The following is a 22145-nucleotide window of genomic DNA, read 5'->3' as shown; positions in this document are numbered from 1 at the left end:
CACCACCCTTATGGCAGAAACTGAAGAGGAACTCAAAAGCCTCTTGATGAAAGTGAAAGTGGAGAGTGAAAAAGTTGGCTTAAAGCTCAACATTCAGAAAACAAAGATCATGGCATCCGGTCCAACTACTTCACGGGAAATAGATGGGGAAACAGTGTCAGACTTTATTTTTCTGGGCTCCAAAATCACTACAGATGGTGACTGCAGCCATGAAATTAAAAGACGCTTACTCCTTGGAAGGAAAGTTATGACCAACCTAGATAGCATATTCAAAAGCAGAGACATTACTTTGCCAACAAAGGTTCGTCTAGTCAAGGCTATGGTTTTTCCTGTGGTCATGTATGGATGTGAGAGTTGGTCTGTGAAGAAGGCTGAGTGCCGAAGAATTGATACTTTTGAACTGTGGTGTTGAAGACTCTTGAGAGTCCCTTGGACTGCAAGGAGATCCAACCAGTCCATTCTGAAGGAGATCAGCCCTGGGATTTCTTTGGAAGGAATGATGCTAAAGCTGAAACTCCAGTACTTTGGCCACCTCATGCAAAGAGTTGACTCATTGGAAAAGACTCTGATGCTGGGAGAGATTGGGGGCAGGAGGAGAAGGGGGCAACAGAGGAGGAGATGGCTGGATGGCATCACTGATTCGATGGACGTGAGTCTGTGTGAACTCCGGGAGCTGGTGATGGACAGGGAGGCCTGGCATGCTGCGATTCATGGGGTTGCAAAGAGTCGGACATGACTGAGTGACTCATCTGATCTGATGACCCAGCAATCCCACTGCTGGGCATACATACCAAGGAAACCAGAATCGAAAGAGACATGTGTACCCCAGTGTTCATCGCAGCACTGTTTATAATAGCCAGGACATGGAAGCAACCTAGATGTCCATCAGCAGACGAATGGATAAGAAAGCTGTGGTACATATACACAACGGAATGTTACTCAGCTATTAAAAAGAATACATTTGAATCGGTTCTATTGGGGTGGATGAAACTGGAGCCTATTATACAGAGTGAAGTAAGCCAGAAAGGAAAACACCAATACAGTATACTAACGCATATATATGGAATTTAGAAAGATGGTAATGATAACCCTGTATGAGAGATAGCAAAAGAGACATAGATGTGTAGAACAGTCTTTTGGACTCTTGGGAGAGGGCAAGGGTGGGATGATTTGGGAGAATGGCATTGAAACATGTATATTATCATATGTGAAACGGATCACCAGTCCAGGTTCCATGCATGATACAGGGTGCTTGGGGCTGGTGCACTGGGATGACCCAGAGGGATGGGATGGGGAGGGAGGTGGGAGGGGCATTCAGGATGGGGAATACATGTACACCTGTGGTGGATTCATGTCAATGTATGACAACACCAATACAATATTGTAAAGTAATTAGCCTCCAAAAAAATAAAAAATAATAAAAATAATAAGACAGCCTGCTGAACTAAGAAAACAAAGCACACAGCAGAGGCGCAAAATAAATAGAAGTGCAAAATAATTCCATACCTTTTGAGAAGTTCGTGTTTTATAGTTTTCAGGTATACCAAAGAACGTTGTTGTTCTTCAAATTTAAATATCTCCACGGTGGAGTCCATGTGGGGATGGTTCACAACATAAAGATATACAGTTTGGTCTAAATTGGAAAAAAGGCATAATTTCCAAGAAGTTGGCTTCTATTTCAACTATTTTAGACATAGTATAGAACTTGATTATGTCCAAGGATTTTTCTTATACACATCTTGTATCTGATCCCCACAACCCATCTGATGTAAGTCAAACAAATGCCAGAATCCCCCTTTTATTGAAGAAACTGACACTCAGTAGGTTAATGACTTATGAGCAATTTTACCAACACCCAATGGCAAAGTCAAGCCCAGATATTTCTGCAATGCTCCCTTCAACCTCACCTGCACATCCTCTCTAACAGGAAGCCACAGAGCTACCATGGTGCATAAACATAGATGTGGTTTCCCCAAGTGGCCCTTCAACAAACAGAAGTGGGTACAGGCAAATGAAGCTTTCCTGAGAATTCTTTTCTATGAGAAAAGCCTACATTGCAACACACATTCAAGAGGTATCAGGCCTGAGTAAACATATCAAACACCTCCCAGTTGGAGAATGAACCTCTAACACAAGTCACCCTACCTGAGGTTGCAGAAACGGTATTTATTTGTGAACCCAACGGATGTGAAATGTAAATATGAGTGTAGGAGAAGATAGATTAGCCAGTTCTAGGTTATAACCAGCTTCAGGAATGTTCACCTGTCTGTTCTCATACTGGAATGTGAACTGCTGTGATGTGAACCAGATTAAGGTACTCTGGCTTGTCAGAGTAGTCTTTTCTAACTTACCAGGAGCTCTAAATCAGATGAGCTCCAGAGTTTGAAAAAACCTGGGCCCATGCTTCCACTCAGGACTGGATCTGCATTCATCTCCTCAGTTCCCTTCTTGGGGTTTCCAGTTATGCAGTAGAGCAAGCTGGAAGCTGGAGCTCTGAGATGTGGGGCTTATCCTCAGGGCCCCTGAAACACATGGGCAGCTTTATCTGAATTAAGGAAAAGTGCTCCCTCACAGATGAACCTTTCTTTTGGTCTGACCCAACTCTGTTCCAGGGACTTGACAGGGGACAAGTAGGATTTAGTCCCCACGTCGCCCTTCAACAAGACACTCTTGCTGGTTACAGCATGAAAAATATATGTGCTGCCCTGGCTTTACCCCCTTCTTAAGACCTTTTTTTCATTTAAGAGATGCCTGGTGAGAAGACTTTTGTTCTCTATCTTCTCATGCATGCCAATTTATGTATAATGTTTTGGCCTTGTGAATTAAATACATAATTAAGGGAGGTCACTAACGAATAAAATAAGATGTTAATAATAATACACTCAACTTCTGAAAACCTGATTATATGCCTGAGGATTAATCAGTAAATGGTCCTAGCTTAAAAAAAAAAAAAAAACCAACAACTTTCACTTCTGAAAGTGATGGGAATCATATGATGAATTATTTTTAGAAGGGAGTGACATGACCACATTTGCACAGAAAATAACTACTTGCTTATAAAATGATTTGAAGTGATATAAGAGGGCAAGTACCATCAGGGGCCACTGCAGAATCTAGGAAAGACATGCTGGGGATCTGGACTGGGATGGTGCAGGAAGGATAGGGAGAGGTGAGCAGCTTGGAGAGTTCTGTGAGGGGTGGATTGGACAGAACATTGTAAATAGTCAACTGAATGGGGCAGGGAGAGCAGAAGAGTCAAGGTTGGGCCCAGTGTTTTATTTTGAGGAATAAATTATATATGAAAGTACTTTATGAACTGAAGAACAATATAAAACTGTTAGGTACAATTATCTTTTAAAGAAGAGCTTGCTAAGCAAATACACATCGTATATTATTATAGATTTCAGGGGGAATATTTAACTTAGTAAAAGACCCTGATGCACAGGAAGATTGAAGGCAAGAGGAGAAGTGGACGACAGAGGATGAGGTGGTTGGATGGCATCACTGACTCAATAGACATGAGTTTGAGCAAGCTCCAGGAGATGGTAAAGAACAGGGAAGCCTGGTATGCTGCAGTCGATGGGGTCGCAAAGAGTTGGACATGACTGAGTGACTGAACAATAACAAAAATAGCTTTGAGCTATTTAAAACGTACCCATTTATTTAAAAATTAGCAAGTCTCTGTTGGTTCAGATGAAAGGAATGAAACAGATCAATTGGATAAGTGGACTGAGATAATTATTAATAATTTTTTTGCTCACTGAAATTACTCTAGCAAATTTATATTTAACAATGCATTGTAACTCCAGTATGTAATTGGAAAAATTAAAACACCATTCATTCAAAAATTTTGATTTGCAACACTTTCATTTCTCCTCCTTTTCATGTCATTACTACTAGAGAGGTTTCATTCTTCTGTAGACACACAAATATTTAAAAATTGTTAGTCTGGACTTATACACTATAAAGAAAAATAATATTTTAAAGCATATATATATAGTGTATTCATAATTATGCTCAGTTTTCTGTGACAGCTTTTTTGAGATATAATTCACTTGCCATTAAACTCACACTTTGAAAATGTACAGTTTAGTGTTTTTAATGTATTCACAGAGTTGTCTAGCCATAGCCACTATCTAGTTCCAGAATATTTTCATCACTCCCCCAAAGAAACCCCATATCCATTGGCTGTCACACCCCATTCCCCACTCTCCTGAGTCCCTGCCAACCATGAATCTACTTTTTGTCTCTATAAATGTACCTGTTCTGGACATTTAATATAAGTGGAATCATACAGCATGTGGCATTTAGTGACTGAGTTCTTTCACTTAGGGTAATGCTTACGGTGTTCATCAGTACTTCATTTATTTTTATTGCCAAATAATATTCCATCTCACTTCCTTGGTGGTGTTTTTTTCTTTATTTAGTTCATCTTAATAGAAGTGTATGACCTGGTATTTTATTATTTTTTAATAAACTTTTTACTTTTTCTTAGAGCATAGCCAATTAACAATGTTGTGATAGTTTAAAGTGAACAGCAAATGGACTCAGCCACACACATACATGTATCCATTATCCACCAAACTCTGTCCCATCCAGGCTGCCACACAACCTTGAGCAGAGTTACCCGTGGTATACTGGTTGTATCTTCTGAAGATTTTATTTTTGATCATGTCTAATTCATCCATTGTTTTCTTTTATGTTGTTTTATAATGTCACATCTTCACTTTCACTTTTCACTTTCATGCATTGGAGAAGGAAATGGCAACCCACTCCAGTGTTCTTGCCTGGAGAATCCCAGGGACCGGGGAGCCTAGTGGGCTGCCGTCTGTGGGGTCACACAGAGTCGGACACGACTGAAGAGACTTAGCAGCAGCAGCAGCAGCAGCATGATGTCACATGATTATTTTCAAAGGGTCTTTAATTTATATGTTAGATTTCTGAGAACAACATTCAGACTGGTTTTGATGGTGAGATGAAAAGGGAATAGGAGAAAGAGAGTTTGACCATAATCTAATCTTCCCCTCTTTCATGCAATTAAAAAAGTGTTTTGATATACATTTATTATCTCACAAATATATACCTTTATGGTAAAATAGCATCTTCCCTCCTTTGACATACATGCTGGGTAGTTTGAGGATGAGTGGTTTGGTATTTCCCTCATTTCCCCTTATTCTTAAGCATTCAGGTTTTACCTTTGTCAATGAAAGTACTCATTCCATGTGGATTAAAGGATGCTTTGTCAAAACCATCACTGATGTTTAATTCCTGGACCCTAGGGTTTTGCTCATTTAAATCCATCAAGAAGATTCGTCCTGGCTCATCTGGTGCAAGGTCTGGCATGCCTGGATATTTTAATCCCTTTAAGAAACAGAGAAACAAAAATGTTCAAAGCTCTAAATTTCTTTTATAGATTTCTGGGATTTTTTTACACTGTCAGGTGTTGCCATTATCTGATTTGAAGGATTACCAGTGTCATCCAAGCCATTGGGAATGGGAATATGGGAAGAACCTATCTTCAGTTTTTAATATATAGAGAGAGGAGGTTAAGCCAAAGAGCATAATATAAGAGACTAAGCTGAATAACTTTGTTTGAGTCCCTTAACCTGCCTAAGCTACAGGTTACTTATTTATAAAATGTGGAAGTTAAAATATTTAATTACTGAGGTTCTTTCTAGTCCTAGGGTGTATGGTTTCATTGCACTGCTCCCACCCTCAGTTCAGTTCAGTTCAGTTGCTCAGTCGTGTCCGACTCTTTGTGACCCCATGAACTGCAGCACGCCAGGCCTTCCTGTCCATCACCAACTCCCGGAGTCCACCCAAATCCATGTCCATCGAGTTGGTGGTGCCATCCAACCATCTCATCCTCTGTCGTCCCCTTCTCCTCCTGCCCTCAATCTTTCCCAGCATCAGGGTCTTTTCAAATGAGTCAGCTCTTTGCATCAGGTGGCCATGAAACTGGTTCTCCTATTAATTCTTAGCTGATCCTACTCTTTGCCATTATATAATATAACAATGTAGGGTGAGAGCATTGTTACACCCTGCATTGTTATATTATGTAATGACAAAGGTAGGATTAGTTAAGAATTAATAGGAGAACCAGTTTCATTGAGTTGACTATTTCTGACCTGTTTGGTTCCTACAGATTGGTCCAAAGATTTGAATGTGAATCCTTTTCTCCAAATACTGTAAAACGTTCATTCCAGTAACTTGTACAGTGGCTGTTTCTACTGGAAGGACCAGGTATTTATCAACCAATAATAGGTGTCCTGAATGTACTGGACCTTTGCTGCATCCAAGGTCACTGTGTCAAAACTTAGGATTGGTTTATTCTATACTAATTATAAAACTCAGCCTACTTCCTCCTTGTATCCTTCCTCTATCACTCTGATGTATGTAAACATCAACAACCTTGTATATTTTCTTGTACACTCATGTCTACTTATACCCAGTTTAAATTCTTTCCTTCTTTCTCTTTCTTTCTACTCTAACTTCTCCCTTGCACTCTCTCTCCCCTTCCTCCCTCCCTCTCTTACACACACACACACACACACACACACTCATACTATTCTTGGCCTTTCCATTGCTTCACCCCTGATCTCTGGGAGAGTAGGTCTTCAGTTCCAAATTTGTTGTTGTTGAGTCACTCAGTTGTGTCCAACTCTGTGACCCCATGGACTACAGCAAATAACTCTGCCTATATCTTCAAACTTTTCTTAGAATAGTCCTTCTATGCTTAAGTCTTATGAGAAACCTGGCTTTCCTCAGATAATACCAGCCACTGAAGCCCATCGGTGGAAGGGCTATTCCCTCTATCATTCATCCTCCTTAAGTGACCACACCTAGAGGACAGATCAGCATGCCCCTGTTGTTGTTGTTCAGTTGCTAAGTCATGTCTGACTCTTTGCAACCCCATGGCTGCAGCAGGCCTGGCTTCCCTGTCCTTTGCTATCTCCAGGACTTTGCTCAAACTCTTGTCCATTGAGTCGATGATGTCATATAATCATCTCATCTTCTGTCATGCCCTTCTCCTGCCCTTAATCTTTCCCAGCATCAGGGTCTTTTCCGCTGAGTCAGCTCTTCTCAGCAGGTGGCCAAAGTATTGGAGCTTCAGCTCAGCATCAGTTCTTTCAATGAACATTCAGGGTTGATTTCCTTTAGGACTGACTGGTTTGATCCCCTTGCAGTCCAAGGGACTCTCAAGAGTCTTCTCTAGCACCACAGTTTAAAAGCATCAATTCTTTGGTGCTCAGCCTTCTTTATGGTCCAACTCTCACATCCATACATGACTACTGGAAAAACCATAGCTTTGACTATGCACACCTTTGTTGGCAAAGTGATGTCTCTGCTTTTTAATACACTGTCTAGGTTTGTCAGATTTTCTTCCAAAGAGTAAGTGTCTTTTAACAGCCCTGAGCTATGCACTTCTGCTTCCAGACCTCGAATCTTGCCATCATCAGTTAAGAACCTGTCTTCTAAGAAAGACTCACTCTTTGCTCACTGCTTCCTTATCAAATTCTCTATCAAATCTCTTTGCCCTGTTCTAACTTTTATATAGGGCTCTTGTAAAATCCCATGGACGGAGGAGCCTGGTAGACTGCAGTCCATGGGGTCTCTAAGATTTGGACATGACTGAGAGACTTCAGTTTCACTTTTCACTTTCATGCATTGGAGAAGAAAATGGCAACCCACTCCAGTGTTCTTGCCTGGAGAATCCCAGGAATGGGGGAGCCTGGTGGGCTGCTGTATATGGGGTCACACAGAGTCAGACATGACTGAAACGACTTAGCAGCAGCAGCAGCAGCAGTCTAAAATCAGGTTGAAAAACACTACGAAGTTATCATCTCAACTTCAACCAGACATTTAATATTCTTTATCAATATTTGTGTTTATTCTAATATGTAAACTACTGTGTATCTCTAAGTATCTCTTCTGGATTTATAGACCACACCATCTTTCTGTATTCTCAGTGGATGACTTTACCTCCTTTTTCACTGAAAAAAAATCCATGCCATTCAACATGAATTTCCTCATTCCCTTCTTTCTACCTCAGTTTATTCTTCAGTTTTATCCATTCTCATCCTTTCTCTCTCTTTTCTAAGGAAAGAATATCCTTCTGTTCTTAGTTAATTCCCTGATCTCTGGGGTCTGTCTTTAGAATTCACCACTCATTCGTCACCAATGTCCCCTTCTTTTACCTGAAAAATTGCTCATTTCTCTTTCCCTGAAATAAATATTTTCCAACTTTACTACTTCAAACAGGCATTTTTCTCACCTTCCTTCACTGTCAAATTTTTTAGAAACATCACTTGACCTTGTTGCCTTGGTTTGAATTGCTCCAACTGTTAATTCTCTGGAATCCATATTCTACCGGTTTGTAGAAATACCTCTATAAAGATCATATCAACGGCCTCCAAAATGTCTTACTTAATAATCCTTCCATATCTCCTTGTCTGTATCTCTTGGCATTTGACACTATGGTAGAACTTTTATTTCTTATCAAAAAATCAAAAGTAGAATTTCCACATAGAATTACTGCTTCTTTTCCTGCCCTTCCCTCCCTCTGTCCTCATCCATCCCTCCCTTCTCATTCTGCACTCTTCCCTTGCAGAGCTCATTCATAAGGTTTCAGGTATTTCTTCTACATTAGTAATTATCAAATATGCACATTTTCCTGGAACCTCTCTATGGAGCCCTAGCTTGCATCCCAACTTCTTCCTAAAGGCAGTTCAAAATCAAATGATCAAAATCAAAATCATCTCTCCTCAAATACTTGCTCTCATTTGTATCTATTCTCTGTTAAGGGAATCACTGCTCTCCCCAATATCAGGCCATACAATTGAGACTCCAAATCTCTTTCCTTCATAGTCAATTTGTCACTAAGTCCAGTGGCACAAATAGTGGTGACATTCGGGGAAAGATGTCAGAGACACCCAGTTCTTCCCATTTTCACTTGAGGTAAATCTTCTCTTTTCACATAAGGAAAATTAAGCCCCGAGAAGTGAAATGCCTAATCACTCAGATCAGTAGTTGTACAGTGATGTACAACTTTTCCCCACACCATTAAGAAAGGTTTAACAGTAGATAATATTATATCGCTCAAGAAAGAACCCCACAGCAAGTACCGTGGGAGCTTGGAGGAATGTGAGGGCACTGCCAACTGGTAGAAGGATCAGGTGCTCTGGAAATGGAAATGATCTGATTGGGAAATAAGGGTGGAGCACGGCCAAAAAACAGTTAAGTGTCACGATGAATGAAACTCTTTGCATATGCTTGGTTTTCTGTTTAAAGCAGTTAGGTAAGAATTTTGGCATGGATTGCAATTATTTTGATACCATTCACCCCTGAAAATGGCAAAAATGACCTGGGTGTGCAGGCATCTTATTTCCACCAACAGACTACAGGTACGTGTGGACAAGCATTGAACTCCTCCACTGCCCTCATTCACCAGCACACACATTCAGTAAGCAGCCAAACACCTATGTATGCCAGACACTGTGGCAGGTGCAGCATGGCAACCTGCTGACAACCAACAGACACTCCAAGTCCTGTCTCAGAAGGACTGAAATCCAGGGAGGCAGCACCAAGCAAGCCCATCACATAGGGGGAGGCATCTAAGACACTACCCACAGGGAAACTATGGGGGCACAGAAGAGCCACCTTGCCCAGAAACAGAGTGTTAGGGATATTCCTGAGGAATTAAAGTTCCACTACAGTGAGCCCTCATAGGGAACAAGGAGTTAGATGGCAACATGTGAGGAAGGGAGTAATCTTGCTGGCAAAAAAACCTTACCTTCAAGTCCCAAGGTAAGGAAGCAAATAGCCTGCTTGGCACCTCTAAATAGACTAAAAATATCTATCACAAAGAATTACTCCCTAAATCAGCAGCTTCCAAACATGTTCTAGGATGGCAGGAAAGGGCAGTAGGAGGTGACCAAGAAGAACAAGGACTTGAATTTATTGCAGTACAGCAAGATTAAAAATAAGCAAAGAACATTATCCTTATCCTATAAGAATGAGTTGTTTGTTATTTTGCAAAAAAAGCTAACGTTTCTCATAGAATTATTTGTGATGACAATCTCTACTTGCTGAATAACAAGAATTCAGTACGCTTACCTCTAGTGAAAATATTAATAGAAAAGAAACATACAGTAGGAACTACATATCTCCTAGCCATAAAATAATTGTTTTTAAAGGTCTGTTGGGCATCACATTGAAAATCTAAATTGACAGTAGGTAGTTTAAATCAACAAAGAAAAAGCTTTTCTACACAGCTTTCGTTTTTGGAGGAAAACGAAAGACATAAAATCCTTCCCACCCACCTACCCTAACATATAGCACACCAGCAGCAATTTAAAATGCATATTGACTATAGACCCTGACTATACTGAAGAATTTAGAAATTGGGACCATTAAGGAATATTTTATGGGCCCCCCTTTTGGCCAAAAAGACATAGATTTTTAAAATGTGTTATTTGATAATATTTTATTGGCCCAAATGGAATATTTGAACATGCAATTCCAGCAATCAGAATTCACATTGGAAATGTAATTAATATCTACTTTTTTTCAAAATCCTAAGTCCCACTCCAAATTGTAACTGATTTAACTAAGTATATGATAATTTTCAATATTTTTACAATATAACATTTTAATTTGTTGAAGTTCAATCCTTCTCATAGCTTCCTAATCATCCCAAACCTGTGAAGGTGGTACTGGAAATAAAATGCATGTTTTTCCCTACTCCTCTTTGAAAGAGCTTTTCTTTAAATGCTGAGGAACCCAAAATGAAAATGCTCTTGGGAAATGCAAAGAAATGCAAGACGGTTATGAATTGAGTAACGTGGCTAACATTCACTCTGCAAACATTTACTGAGTTCCAAACTCAGGCAGGCATGATGAGATGAATACCGATTAGTAAGAAGATGACTTCCAGAAGCTGAGGCTCAGCCAGTAGGGCAATGATGAGGATGGATAGCCACAGAGAAAATCTGGAGCCTCGTCTAGGAAGTGAATGGAATTCAGTATACACTTATCAGCACTCCCCTGGGTATATAACTGCCCACCATGGGGTAGGCAAGCCTGGGCACTTCTGTCTTGCCTCAGTTAGCCTCTGGAATCCCATTTTGGTGCTTTTAGTTGACTAGTCTGCACACAAGTGGGACACTTGTGTTGGTGACACTTGAGTTGGTGACACTAATGTTCTATCCATACAGCTGTTGACTTGCGCATCTGAGGAGCATGGGAAATACTCACATTGGAGATGAAAGCCAGCCCACTAGGAAGGATATCAATATCTTCAGAGCCATTTTCTATTAAAAAAAAAAAAAAAGCTGAGGATCAGAAAGATGCATGAATGGTGGCTTAAAAAGTAATTTCACACACAGTCAAGACTTTGAACGTCTTTTGGAAACTACCTTAACTTTTTTAGCTATTTACTTGGGAAACAATATTAACTTTCCAGAATCCTACAAGCATGCTGCTCTCCAGGTCTCCAGGAAAACCCAAGCCAGGTTCCTGAAATACTAAATTCTTCTTCTTCTTTTTTTTTTTTAAGAAGTCCATTTTCAGGAGAAAAAAGAAAATAACTATAAAATAAATTCATATTCTAGATTTATTCTTTAAATAAAAACTCCTAGAGCATGTCCTAAGAGATTCAGCTTTACTTGCCACACAAGACAGATCTATAGACCAAGTGATAACATTTGGAAAGCCATCATTGTGAAGGTCACTTAAAGACTTCTCTGCCAAGTATTTCTCTCCTCTAACTTGTTGTTCAGTTCAGTTCAGTCACTCAGTCATGTCCAACTCTTTGCAACCCCATGAACCGCAGCACACCAGGTGTCCTTGTCCATCACCAACTCCCGGAGTCCACCCAAACCCATGTCCATCGAGTCGGTGATGCCATCCAACCATCTCATCCTCTGTCATCCCTTTCTCCTCCTGCCCTCAAACTTGCCCAGCATCAGGGTCTTTTCCAATGAGTCAGCTCTTCGCATCAGGTGGAGAAGTATTGGAGTTTCAGCTTCAACATCAGTCCTTCCAATGAACACCCAGGACTGATCAAATTTAGGATGGACTGGTTGGATCTCCTTGCAGTCCAAGGGACTCTCAAGAGTCTTCTCCAACATCCTCAGTTCAAAAGCATCAATTCTTCGGTGCTCAGCTTTCTTTATAGTCCAACTCTCACATCCATACATGACCACTGGAAAAACCATAGCCTTGACTAGATGGACCTTTGTTGCCAAAGTAATGTCTCTGCTTTTTAATATGCTGTCTAGGTTGGTCATAACTTTCCTTCCAAGGAGTAAGCGTCTTTTAATTTCATGGCTGCAATCACCATCTGCAGTGATTTTAGAGCCCAGAAAAATAAAGTCAGCCACTGTTTCCACTGTTTCCCCATCTATTTGCCATGAAGTGATGGGACTGGATGCCATGATCTTAGTTTTCTGAATGTTGACCTTTAAGCCAACTTTTTCACTCTCCTTTTTCACTTTCATCAAGAGGCTCTTTAGTTCTTCTTCACTTTCTGCCATAATGGTGGTGTCATCTGCATATCTGAGGTTACGGATAACTTGTTGAGGCCTGAAAAATCTATTGTTTTCTAATCATATTGGGAAATTATTAATTGTTCTCTGTTATAAAAGCAACAGATCATACACAACATAAAGCAACTAAACTCCAATTTTAAAAAAGCAATAAATCCTAGGATGAGCTGTTGGAAATAAATGAATTTGGAAGATTTTACTTAGGTCCTTTTCTCACTGAGAGATGGTCATTGGCATTTTTCTATAGAAAGAAACATATAATGAGTAAGTTATGACTGAGAACAGGATAAAAAGGAGATTTGCGTGTTTTCTAGCAAAGAGGTAGACCCACATATGATGTGTTCCCAGGCAGGCTGCATTGAGGATGCAAGCAATGGTTATGGAATATGGCAAATGGTAATTTACAAATCTGATTGAAACGATGTATCAAAGCCACATGTACAGAGGGGTCTGAAAGTGTCTCAGATGAGCTGAGACGCCCTAGCTGATCCAAAGGGAATAGAGATGAGCTGCCTCCCCTGAGCCCGGCCAAAACTACAAACTCATGAGCAAAATAACTACCGTCCTTCTCAGTCACTAAGTTTTGAGGTAGTTTGCTGCACAGCTATAGTAATAGAATGCGTGGGAAAATGATTGCCTGAGGTAATGGATTCCTAAGGAGAATGGGGGAAAGAAAAGTGGAATAAAGCCAAAAACAATGCAGATTTGAATCAGAGTAATAAACAATAGGCACTGAAAACTGGAGGTTGGAAAAAGATTTAATCCTATTGATTATACTGAAGATGAAAACTAATCCCCAACTAGGAACCTGAAAACTAATCACAGCTTTCCATTTTCTAAGCATTCCAGTTAATCAAGATTTACCAATGTATGGTGTTTTGATGGTCTGAAAGATTTACTGCTTTTTCTACATGGAATAGGGCTTCCCAGGTGGCACCATGGTAAAGGATCGGCCTGCTAGTGCAGGAGACGCAAGAGATGTGAGTTTGATCCCTGTATCAAGAAGATCCCATGGAGCAGGAAATGGCAACCCACTCCTGTATTCTTGCCTGGAGAGTCCCCTGGACAGAGGATCCTGGCGGGCTACAGTCCATGGGATTGCAAAGAGTCAGACATGACTGAGCGCATGCCCTGCCCTACATGGAGTAAAATAGACTTGGGGAGAATCCAGCAAATTGAATAAAACAGTTTTAAAAATGATGTTGAATATGGGTGGATTAGTTTTTAAATTTCATTTATTAATGTGTTTTTTTTTTAATTGTCAGGTTTTTTGGTTCACTTTGTCTGTGCTGGGTCTTCACTGCTGCATGGGCTTTTCTCTAGTTGTGGTGAGCGGGGGCTGCTCTCTAGTTGCAGTGCATGGACTTCTCCCTGCTGTGGCTTCTCTGTAGCACAGCATGGGTGCTAGGGCACAGGCTCAATGGTTGTGGCACACGGGTTTAATTGCTCTGCAGCATGTGAGATCTTCCCAGATCAGGGATGGAACCCATGTCTCCTGCATTGGCAGGCGGATTCTTTCCCACTGAGCCATCAGGGAATCCCCTGGATGGGTTAGTTTTTGAACAAACCTTTTTCTCTCTCTTTTTTCCTCTAAAAACCATTTTTGGGCTTCCTTTTGCCCTAGTCTCCTTCTGCCTCTATCCTGGCTGGAAATACTCACCAGCCTCTACCCGCACTTGGCTATTTCTCATAGCAGAGCACCAATTTACTCTAGTCCAAAAGTGTCAGCTTCCACCCACATACTCTTAACTCTCCAATCTCTAAATCAAGACCAAAACTTTCTCCCAACTTCCAGACCTCTGTATTTACCTGTATATACATGTATAGTGAAAGTCACTCCGCTGTGTCTGACTATTTGCGACCCCATGGACTTCTCCATGGAATTCTCTAGGCCAGAATACTGGAGTGGGTAGCTGTTCCCTTCTCCAGAGGATCTTCCCAACCCAGGGATCAAACCAGGTCTCCTGTATATAGGACATTTCTATCGGGCCTTTTCATTTCTCATGTTCAACATGTATCAAAGCGATCTGGAAATTTCCCTCTTAAATCTGCTCCATTTTGTATATTTCAATTTCAGTGGATAACATTTCCATCCCCCAAGTACCCAAAGTAGGAACCTTGGAGTTATCCTTGATGTCTTCCTTTTCCTTACTCCCTAAAACCATCTGATCACAAGTCTTTCAAGCTCTGGAACTCCCTCCTGGATTTCTGTAATAACTTCCTAGTAGGTCCACTTTGCTCCCCTACAACCCATTCTTTTTAAATCGCAAACTTGACCCTGTAATGCTGCTGCTTAAAACCCTCCAAAGGGCCAGTAGGGCTGGCAGTAAAATTCTCAAACTCCTTGACCTAGATCCGCAGTTCGATGCCTCTTGGCTCCGATTTCAATTCTTGGGGCTCCCACCCTTCGCTGTCTTTTCCAGGCGTGCTGCAGCACTCAGTCAGCAGTGCTGAGGTAGGCCAGGCTTGTTTACCTGCATACCTGAGCACATGCTGTTACCTGCTTCTTGGCAACACATGTTTCCCACATCCAGTCTCACCTCCACTTGACTGAGTATCACAGGCCCTTAGAGATGACTTGAATGCTGTCCCCTCAGCTTTTTCAACCTCTCTTGGCTCCAACATCCAGTTTGTGTACTAATATGGTCACCTGTGACTACCTCCACCATGATATTTTCCACATTGGGGCTGCAACTTGCTTGGATCAAGGACCTGGTTTTACTCAGTACCGTGTCCTTGTACCCAATATAACACCTGCCTTTTCACTATAAAAGCTTTCAGCAACAAGCTGGTTGACTGACTAAAAAGGAGAAACTGCTTTAGTTTTTGAACTTTGTCTTGTTTGAGGTTAAGTTATTGACAAGTGAGTGTTAATTTCTGAATAGAAGATGTCCTGAGTTGTATAATTTCTGATTTAGTCTTTTCATCTTCCAAACACCGTTTCACACATCTCCCATGATAGCACTAACCTGCTTCAGTAATTCACCTGCAGCATGAGTGGGCATTTTCCGGAGATGCTATGCTGTTTTTTTTGTTGTTGTTGTTGTTGTTTTTTACTTGCTCTGTCCACAGCACAGGGAAGCTGGTGCTTTGCACTCAGATGTGGAAAAGAATTAGTAGCTGATTGTACATTATTCCTGACCCTCCTTTATCCCTTTCCCCAACCTGCACTGCATCTGCATGATGGCCCGGTGCATCTTAGCAACAGTGGCTCCTGTGGGAGTAAAAGCCTCTGGGACACCCTCCCCTGAGTCTTCTCCATATACTCATTACCCTGTGCACAGACAACATTAAAACCCCACTGCTAAGTCTAAAACCAGTCTTACAAATAGGTATCTACTCCCTTTTAATCTGTCCACCCTATTTTTTGGCATAACCTCACTTCTCTGGCCTCCAATTTTTCTCTATAGACGTCTTGAGAAAAAGTCATGCCAAAACATTACTATCAATTAATATTGTCATTTCACATCTTCGAGGGAAGAAAATAGCCAGCTAAGAAAACAAATGGAAACTACCATGGAGTAGAAACATATCTTGGAGACACAGGAAGCTACAGGAGGGGAAAAGAAAGGAGAGGAAGATAGGAAGACTCCATATACAATGGCTGTCTGTCTACTTGATAATTCTGTCAAGGGCAAGCTAATAAAGCTGTTCCTATTTCAAGGGCAGCTTTGATTAGCCAAATAACTTCCCAGTTAAGCCAATCTTTGAGCCTCAAAGCCTTGGAAAAAAGATGAATTTAATATAAAAAAGATCTTTGAGGTATGATTTCTGGGAGGTTAGAATTATTTCACTTTTTAAGCTTTCTTCCTAGAAAGAATACTGGGGAAAGAATGGAACTTCCCTGGTGGTCCAGTGGTTATGACCCAATTCTTCCAATTCAGGGAGCTTGGGTTCGATCCCCGGGAGGGGAACCAAGCTCCCACATGCCACCCAGTGTGGCCAAAATAAATAAATAAATAAATAATGAGGAAGGAAAACAAAAAGAGGAAAAGTTGGTTCTGCCAATAAAGTGGAAGTTTTAGTCGTGTTTGACTCTTTGCAACCCCATGGACTGTAGCCCACCAGGCTCCGCTGTCCACACATACATTCCATGTCCATGGAGTTCTCCAGGCAAGAATACTGGAGTGGGTAGCCACTCCCTTCTCCAGGGGATCTTCCTGAACCAGGGAATGAACCCAGGTCTCTTGCATTGTAGGCAGACTCTTTACCATCGGAGCCATCAGGCAAGCCCTCGACCAATAAAATTAATCAGAAAAGTCTAGGTCTTGAAGAAAACACAAATCAGAAATTTTCCCCAGCTCTGTTACTGCCTACTATCCTCTGCCTTCAATTCTTTGGTTTTCCATTCTTTCACAAAGCTTTTCACTCTCAGAGAGGAGGGTCTTACGAGTATCATCTCATTAGTGAGCTTTGTTTAAATGTGCAACTTGCCCGGTCTTGGTCAGCTCTATTGATTAATACTTCACTTTTTTGCATCTCAGATTTTCTGTTTTCTGCCGCCACCATACTTCCCTGAAACTCCGTAATAAAAATGTGCTGTCAGTAGATAAGAAAGGCAGTGTTACACAACAGAGAGTACAAAGGTATGGAAGAAAACCACCGTGCCTCTTCATGTGGACCTGGCACCTTCTCGTTCTGAACCACTGGGCAGGGAACTTCATTCTTCTGGGTGTCAGTTTCCTAATCTCCAAACACAGGTGGCAGCACCCACCTTACGGGGTGTTTATGAGGATGATGGAAAGTGTTTCCAAAGGACTCAGCAGAGAGCCATAGACACTAGGCCTTTGATAAGGTAGTAGTATTATTTTTAGATATATAGCAATATTGTCCTATTGACAAATGACCCATGATCATTCCCACTTGTTCAGTTCTGTAAATATAGAATGTACATATGCCAATAGACATGAGATGTGCATGCGTTTTTTTCTTCTGCTCTAGTTTTTTGAAATAATTGTATTTCTTTTTGGCTGTGCTGGGTCTTCGTCGCTGCGAGGGTTTTCTCTAGCTGTGGAGAGCAGGGACTACTCTCTTGCTGCAGTACACATACTTCTCACTGCAGTGGCTTCTCTTGTTGTGAAGTGCCACAGAACACAGGCTCTGGGGCACGCTGGCCTCAGGAGTTGTGGCTCCCGGGCTCTAGTGCACAGGCCCAGCACTTTTGGCACACAGGCTCAGTTGCTCTGCACCATGTTGGATCTTCCTGGATCAGGGATAGAACCCGTGTCTCCTGCAATGGCAGGTGGATTCTTTACCACTGAGCCACCAGGGAGGCCCCTTCTGCTCTAGTTTTAACTTCTCAAGCCTATTTGAATCATACAATCTGAGAGTTGGGCTAGCCTTTAACAATGCTTTAACAATGCTCTAATTACTGTCTAAATTAACTGGCAGACTCTTTTGAGATATATATATATATAATTAATATGAATATTACTCCACAAGGCAGTAAACAAATGATTGAATGTTACATTTCCTTACTTTTTTAATCAAATTAAATCTGACCCCAAACCCACATTGCACTAAACTGGTAGGAAGTTCAGCCTGAGTCATTATTGGGTCTCTCTGCCAGGGTTGTGCAAACAGCTTAATAAACAAAGCTGTGGACTTTGGGGAAGTCCACATGGCCTTTATTCTACACTAGTCACCACTGAAATATTCATTGCCAAGCTCATGTGGTCCCTTTAATTTAGAAACTTTTGCCAATTATACATACTGTGCGTGCGCACACACATACAACCTTTGCTCATGCTCATACAGTGTAAGGGATCCAGCCTCCCTAAAGGTATATTGTAGCTGTTCCTTTACAGGTCTTGATTCTCCCCCAGAATGGGACAAAGCCCCCTGTTATTTAAAACAACAACCACAACCACATATTCCCCTTCCGTTTCCATCAGAATCCCTTGAAGGAGTCCAGGTTTTTAAATATCAAAGTCAGGAAATGCTTTGTCTTGAGTTCCTTCTGCTTTCTAGCTCGCAATACACACCTCATCTAACACTAGGGAGCGTAAGGGCCAGGCTGTTTCTCTGTTTTAGAAATTGAGAGGGCAAATAAAGATAGAAAACCAAAATCAAAAGGGCTCTTTTATATATATATATAAAGGGCCAGGCTGTTTCTCTATTTGTTTTAGAAATTGAGAGGGGAAATAAAGATAGAAAACCAAAATCAAAAGGGCTCTTTTATTTATATATATATATATATATGTATGTATATATATGTATTAGTAACTTATCTTGGAGATCATTTATATCACAATAAGCTATACTGTCGTCCTGTCGCATACTGAAATAATTCACAGTCCTTGACCCTAGGAGGTTTACAATCTGATTGTGAGAGAAAGACACTGCTGGCTCTAAAATAAAGCATGTGGTAGGTGTCTCAAGTGAATGGGAGTTTCAGAGTGCTATGAGAGTTCAGGGGTAGAAGAGGGATTTCCAACTGATTTCAGCAAGCAGCAATGAAGAAATCTTTGGAGGTAATTTCATGAGCAAAGGTGAGAAAATGAAAGAATACATTCCTAGAACAGCATCTGGCTAGATTTTTTTTCCCCCTAGTAGTATCATCAGGGAGAGTTAAAGGCTCAGAGCCAGAACAAGCAGTTGAAGCAGTAAGGAGTAAATGAGATCAGCTCTATGTGGGGGCCCAGGAGAGGCCAACAGGTCTCACGTGAAACAGTGAGGGGAGAGGGGAAAATAAATGGCTCCTTCATTTTTTAAAAAGATTTTTAAAGTCTTTATTGAATTTGTTACAACACTGCTTCTGCTTCATGTTTTGGTGTTGTGGCCTCAAAGCCTGTGAGATCTCAGCTCCCTGACTAACGATGGAATCCGTATCTCCTGCATCGGAAGGCAAAGTCTTACCCGCTGGACTGCCAGGGAAGTTCAAGATTCCTAAATTTTGAACTGAAACTCTTTGAGAATGCAAGTACCAAGCTTAAGAAAAGTCTGGAAGAAGAGCTGATTATGGGTGGGGTGTGAGAGAGGAAATGACAGAAAGGCAAAGATTTCAAACAGAAAAAAAGGCCTGCAGTTTGAGAGATCAGGGATCCAACTATGGATTTTCGATTAATTAAGAAAAAAACCCTCAATTGATTGGGAGGTTCTTGAGAATAAGGGCTAAGTCACATTTCTTTTAGTACTAGCCGATAAATTTTGAAGGCAGTGACACTGGAAGCTAGGAGTATCATCAAGGAGAGGGGAGAAGAAAAAAAAAAGAAGTAAGGCAACAGAAAAAGACAGAGAAGGAAATGAAATGTCAGAGTGGACAGGAGCAGAGTCCAGCAAGGGACCAACCAAAGAGTAGTCAACAACATATTTCAAATGATGGAGAGATGTCAGTAAGAGGACCGAGAAAAAGCCATAGATTTTGACATTTAGGACACCCCTTGGAGACGTGGAATCAGATAGCTTGGGTAAAATTGATGAGGCTGAAGCCTCAGTAGGAGGGTTCGAGGAGTAGCAGTGGATTAAATTAGCAGCTTCAGTCAGGGGGATGGTGACCAGGAAATTGTACTGTCATATACATACCAATTCCCTCAATAAGGTGGCAGTTCTGGGATTCTACTGACTCCACTTCTCGATATGCATTCATTCTTTCTCTGTGGAAGATAAAAACACTGGAGATCAATGCACAACATCCAAAATCAATGTCTAACCAGTCTTTAACCACCTTCAAATTCATTAACTCTCTTTCTCATCATTTATGGATGGTATCACAAATAAGTAGCCATCTCCTTTTATTTACATTTACTTATATAATGTGGACACACTGGGTAATGTGCCTATATTTTTTAATTTAATAGTATATAAGTATTATTAATTTAAATGCACAAAATACTATTATCAAATGTGATAAAGCATCATCTATTATAAATCTGCACTTTGGTTCCCTTAATCCCTTACAGTCTTGCGTTTTGATCCTTGTCCCCAACTGCCTTCCCCAAATTCAACAGGGTCTCCTAATAGCTAAACTCTGTAGCTTTTGCTTTATTATTTTTAAAATTTTATGTTCATTTACTTTGCAAGTTCATGAGTTCATTAAACTGACCATAATTTAAACAATTGGCCAAATTATTTTTGAATAGTGTTTTTGATTCCACAGTGAAACATTCTTCTAAACACAAGGAATAATTTTACATTTTTATTAAATTGTATTCAGGAAGATTCTATACTTATCTTACTGTGACTTTAAAAAAATACTCTTTAGATTGGCTTTATAATTATCATTATTTTTTATGATTTTCTCACTTGCATGCACTGGGAGCAAATGTAACAGTAAACTCAAGCTGAACTAGAATGTATTATCAAAAGGCACCATGCTCCTCAACAGATTCTGCCAATAGATGTGAACCTCTGAGAAATAAAAAAAAACCTTAGAGAAATAAATAAAAACAACTCAAAGAGGACTGAAAGCAAGTAGAAGCTAACGTCTATTCGGGAACACATGTCATCATCTAACAAACATTTCTTCTTACTAGCCCAGTATTCTCCTGGGATATTTCTGGAATTGCTATCACCACCAGATCTTCCACTTCAAAAGGTCAGGTCAGATACCGGGACAATGCCAATCTCCCCTTGCAGGTTTCAGTTCATTTCCCTGCTGTCCTTCTAGCTCCTTTAATCTGGTAACCCGGTACCCCTCAAGGTTGAACTTGCCTTGGACAACCTCTGAGTCAGCCTAAAACATTCAGCCGGTAGCCTGGCTCCCTCCTCCCAAGACCAGCGCTTCCAACAGTTAGTTTGTTCAAGGGTGGGTGGAATGCTGAGGGAAGGGGGAAGGGGGGCAGTTGCTTAACTTTCAGAAAATAAACCGGGGCATTTCTGCCTCACGATCTTAGGAAAGGCAAGAAATCAGCTCACTTTCCACATCAGAGCTTCTCAAGGGATAGTTTGTTAGGTGCGATTGAGAAGACGGGGTCCCAACAGCTCATTCTTACCCGCTATGAAGGCGGCCCGGGGCAGCCCTTAACCTAACTTGGAAGAAGAGAAAAAGCCCAGGACGCTCAAGATGCCAACTCACCTAAGTGTCAAAAATCTCTCCCCGACTAGGGCCAGGCCGGCGCCCAGCAGGATAAGTGCCATCAGCTTCCCCATGGTCTCCGGGGTCCAGGGCGCCCAGGGCGCGCAGAGCACTCTGGAGGGGCTGCGGGCAGCGCTGGTCCCTCCCCCAGTGGTGCTCGCCCTGCCCTTCCTGCTCCCGGGCAGGTGCGCTGCCAAAACTCTGGGCTAAGGTCGCTGCGTCCCGCCCTTCGCCGCAGCGCTGCTCCGGGTTCAAGGCCACATTCACCTGCTTTCAAGGAAACCTTTACTCTCGGATTCCTTTATTCTTCAGGGCTCAAAATACAGAGACAGGACCATACCCCTGGGTTCCCTTGGCAGCTTTGGCGAGATCCCACGGGTGGGTGGGACGATAGAGGAGGAGGTTTGCTGCCAAAAGCTGCGGAATTCTACCTCAGCTCCTCAAGTGTCCTGAAGGGGAAACTGGAGGGGCAGAGAGCGCGGGGAGCTGTAGTTCAGACCCAGAAACTTTGCAGTTTGTGGAAGGTAAGGTGTTCTAAGAGACGCAGAATTGATCCCACACACAGGGTGGAGGCGGGGCGC

At 41.4% G+C, this 22145-nt stretch overlaps 1 protein-coding gene across 1 annotated transcript in view; it reads right to left on the bottom strand.

Annotated features, from left to right (window-relative positions):
- The window catches only part of PON3 (paraoxonase 3), a 38346-nt gene extending 16466 nt beyond the window's left edge, over positions 1 to 21880 (bottom strand). Inside the window, exons 1-5 of the mRNA XM_010839748.1 lie at positions 21565 to 21880; positions 20073 to 20143; positions 11257 to 11312; positions 5196 to 5361; positions 1507 to 1633 (exon numbers count right to left, since the gene is read on the bottom strand). Of these exons, the coding sequence (XP_010838050.1) occupies positions 1507 to 1633; positions 5196 to 5361; positions 11257 to 11312; positions 20073 to 20143; positions 21565 to 21638 (494 nt within the window). The 5' untranslated portion in view covers positions 21639 to 21880. The remainder of the gene's footprint in view (positions 1 to 1506; positions 1634 to 5195; positions 5362 to 11256; positions 11313 to 20072; positions 20144 to 21564) is intronic.
- Between the last annotated feature and the right edge of the window lie 265 nt (positions 21881 to 22145).

Source organism: Bison bison, unplaced genomic scaffold, assembly GCF_000754665.1.
Source record: "Bison bison bison isolate TAMUID 2011002044 unplaced genomic scaffold, Bison_UMD1.0 scf7180017864134, whole genome shotgun sequence".
In the NCBI taxonomy this organism is placed as follows: domain Eukaryota; kingdom Metazoa; phylum Chordata; class Mammalia; order Artiodactyla; family Bovidae; genus Bison; species Bison bison.
The sequence above is the reverse complement of the archived record's forward strand: the minus strand, read 5'-3'. Positions and strand labels throughout refer to the sequence as shown.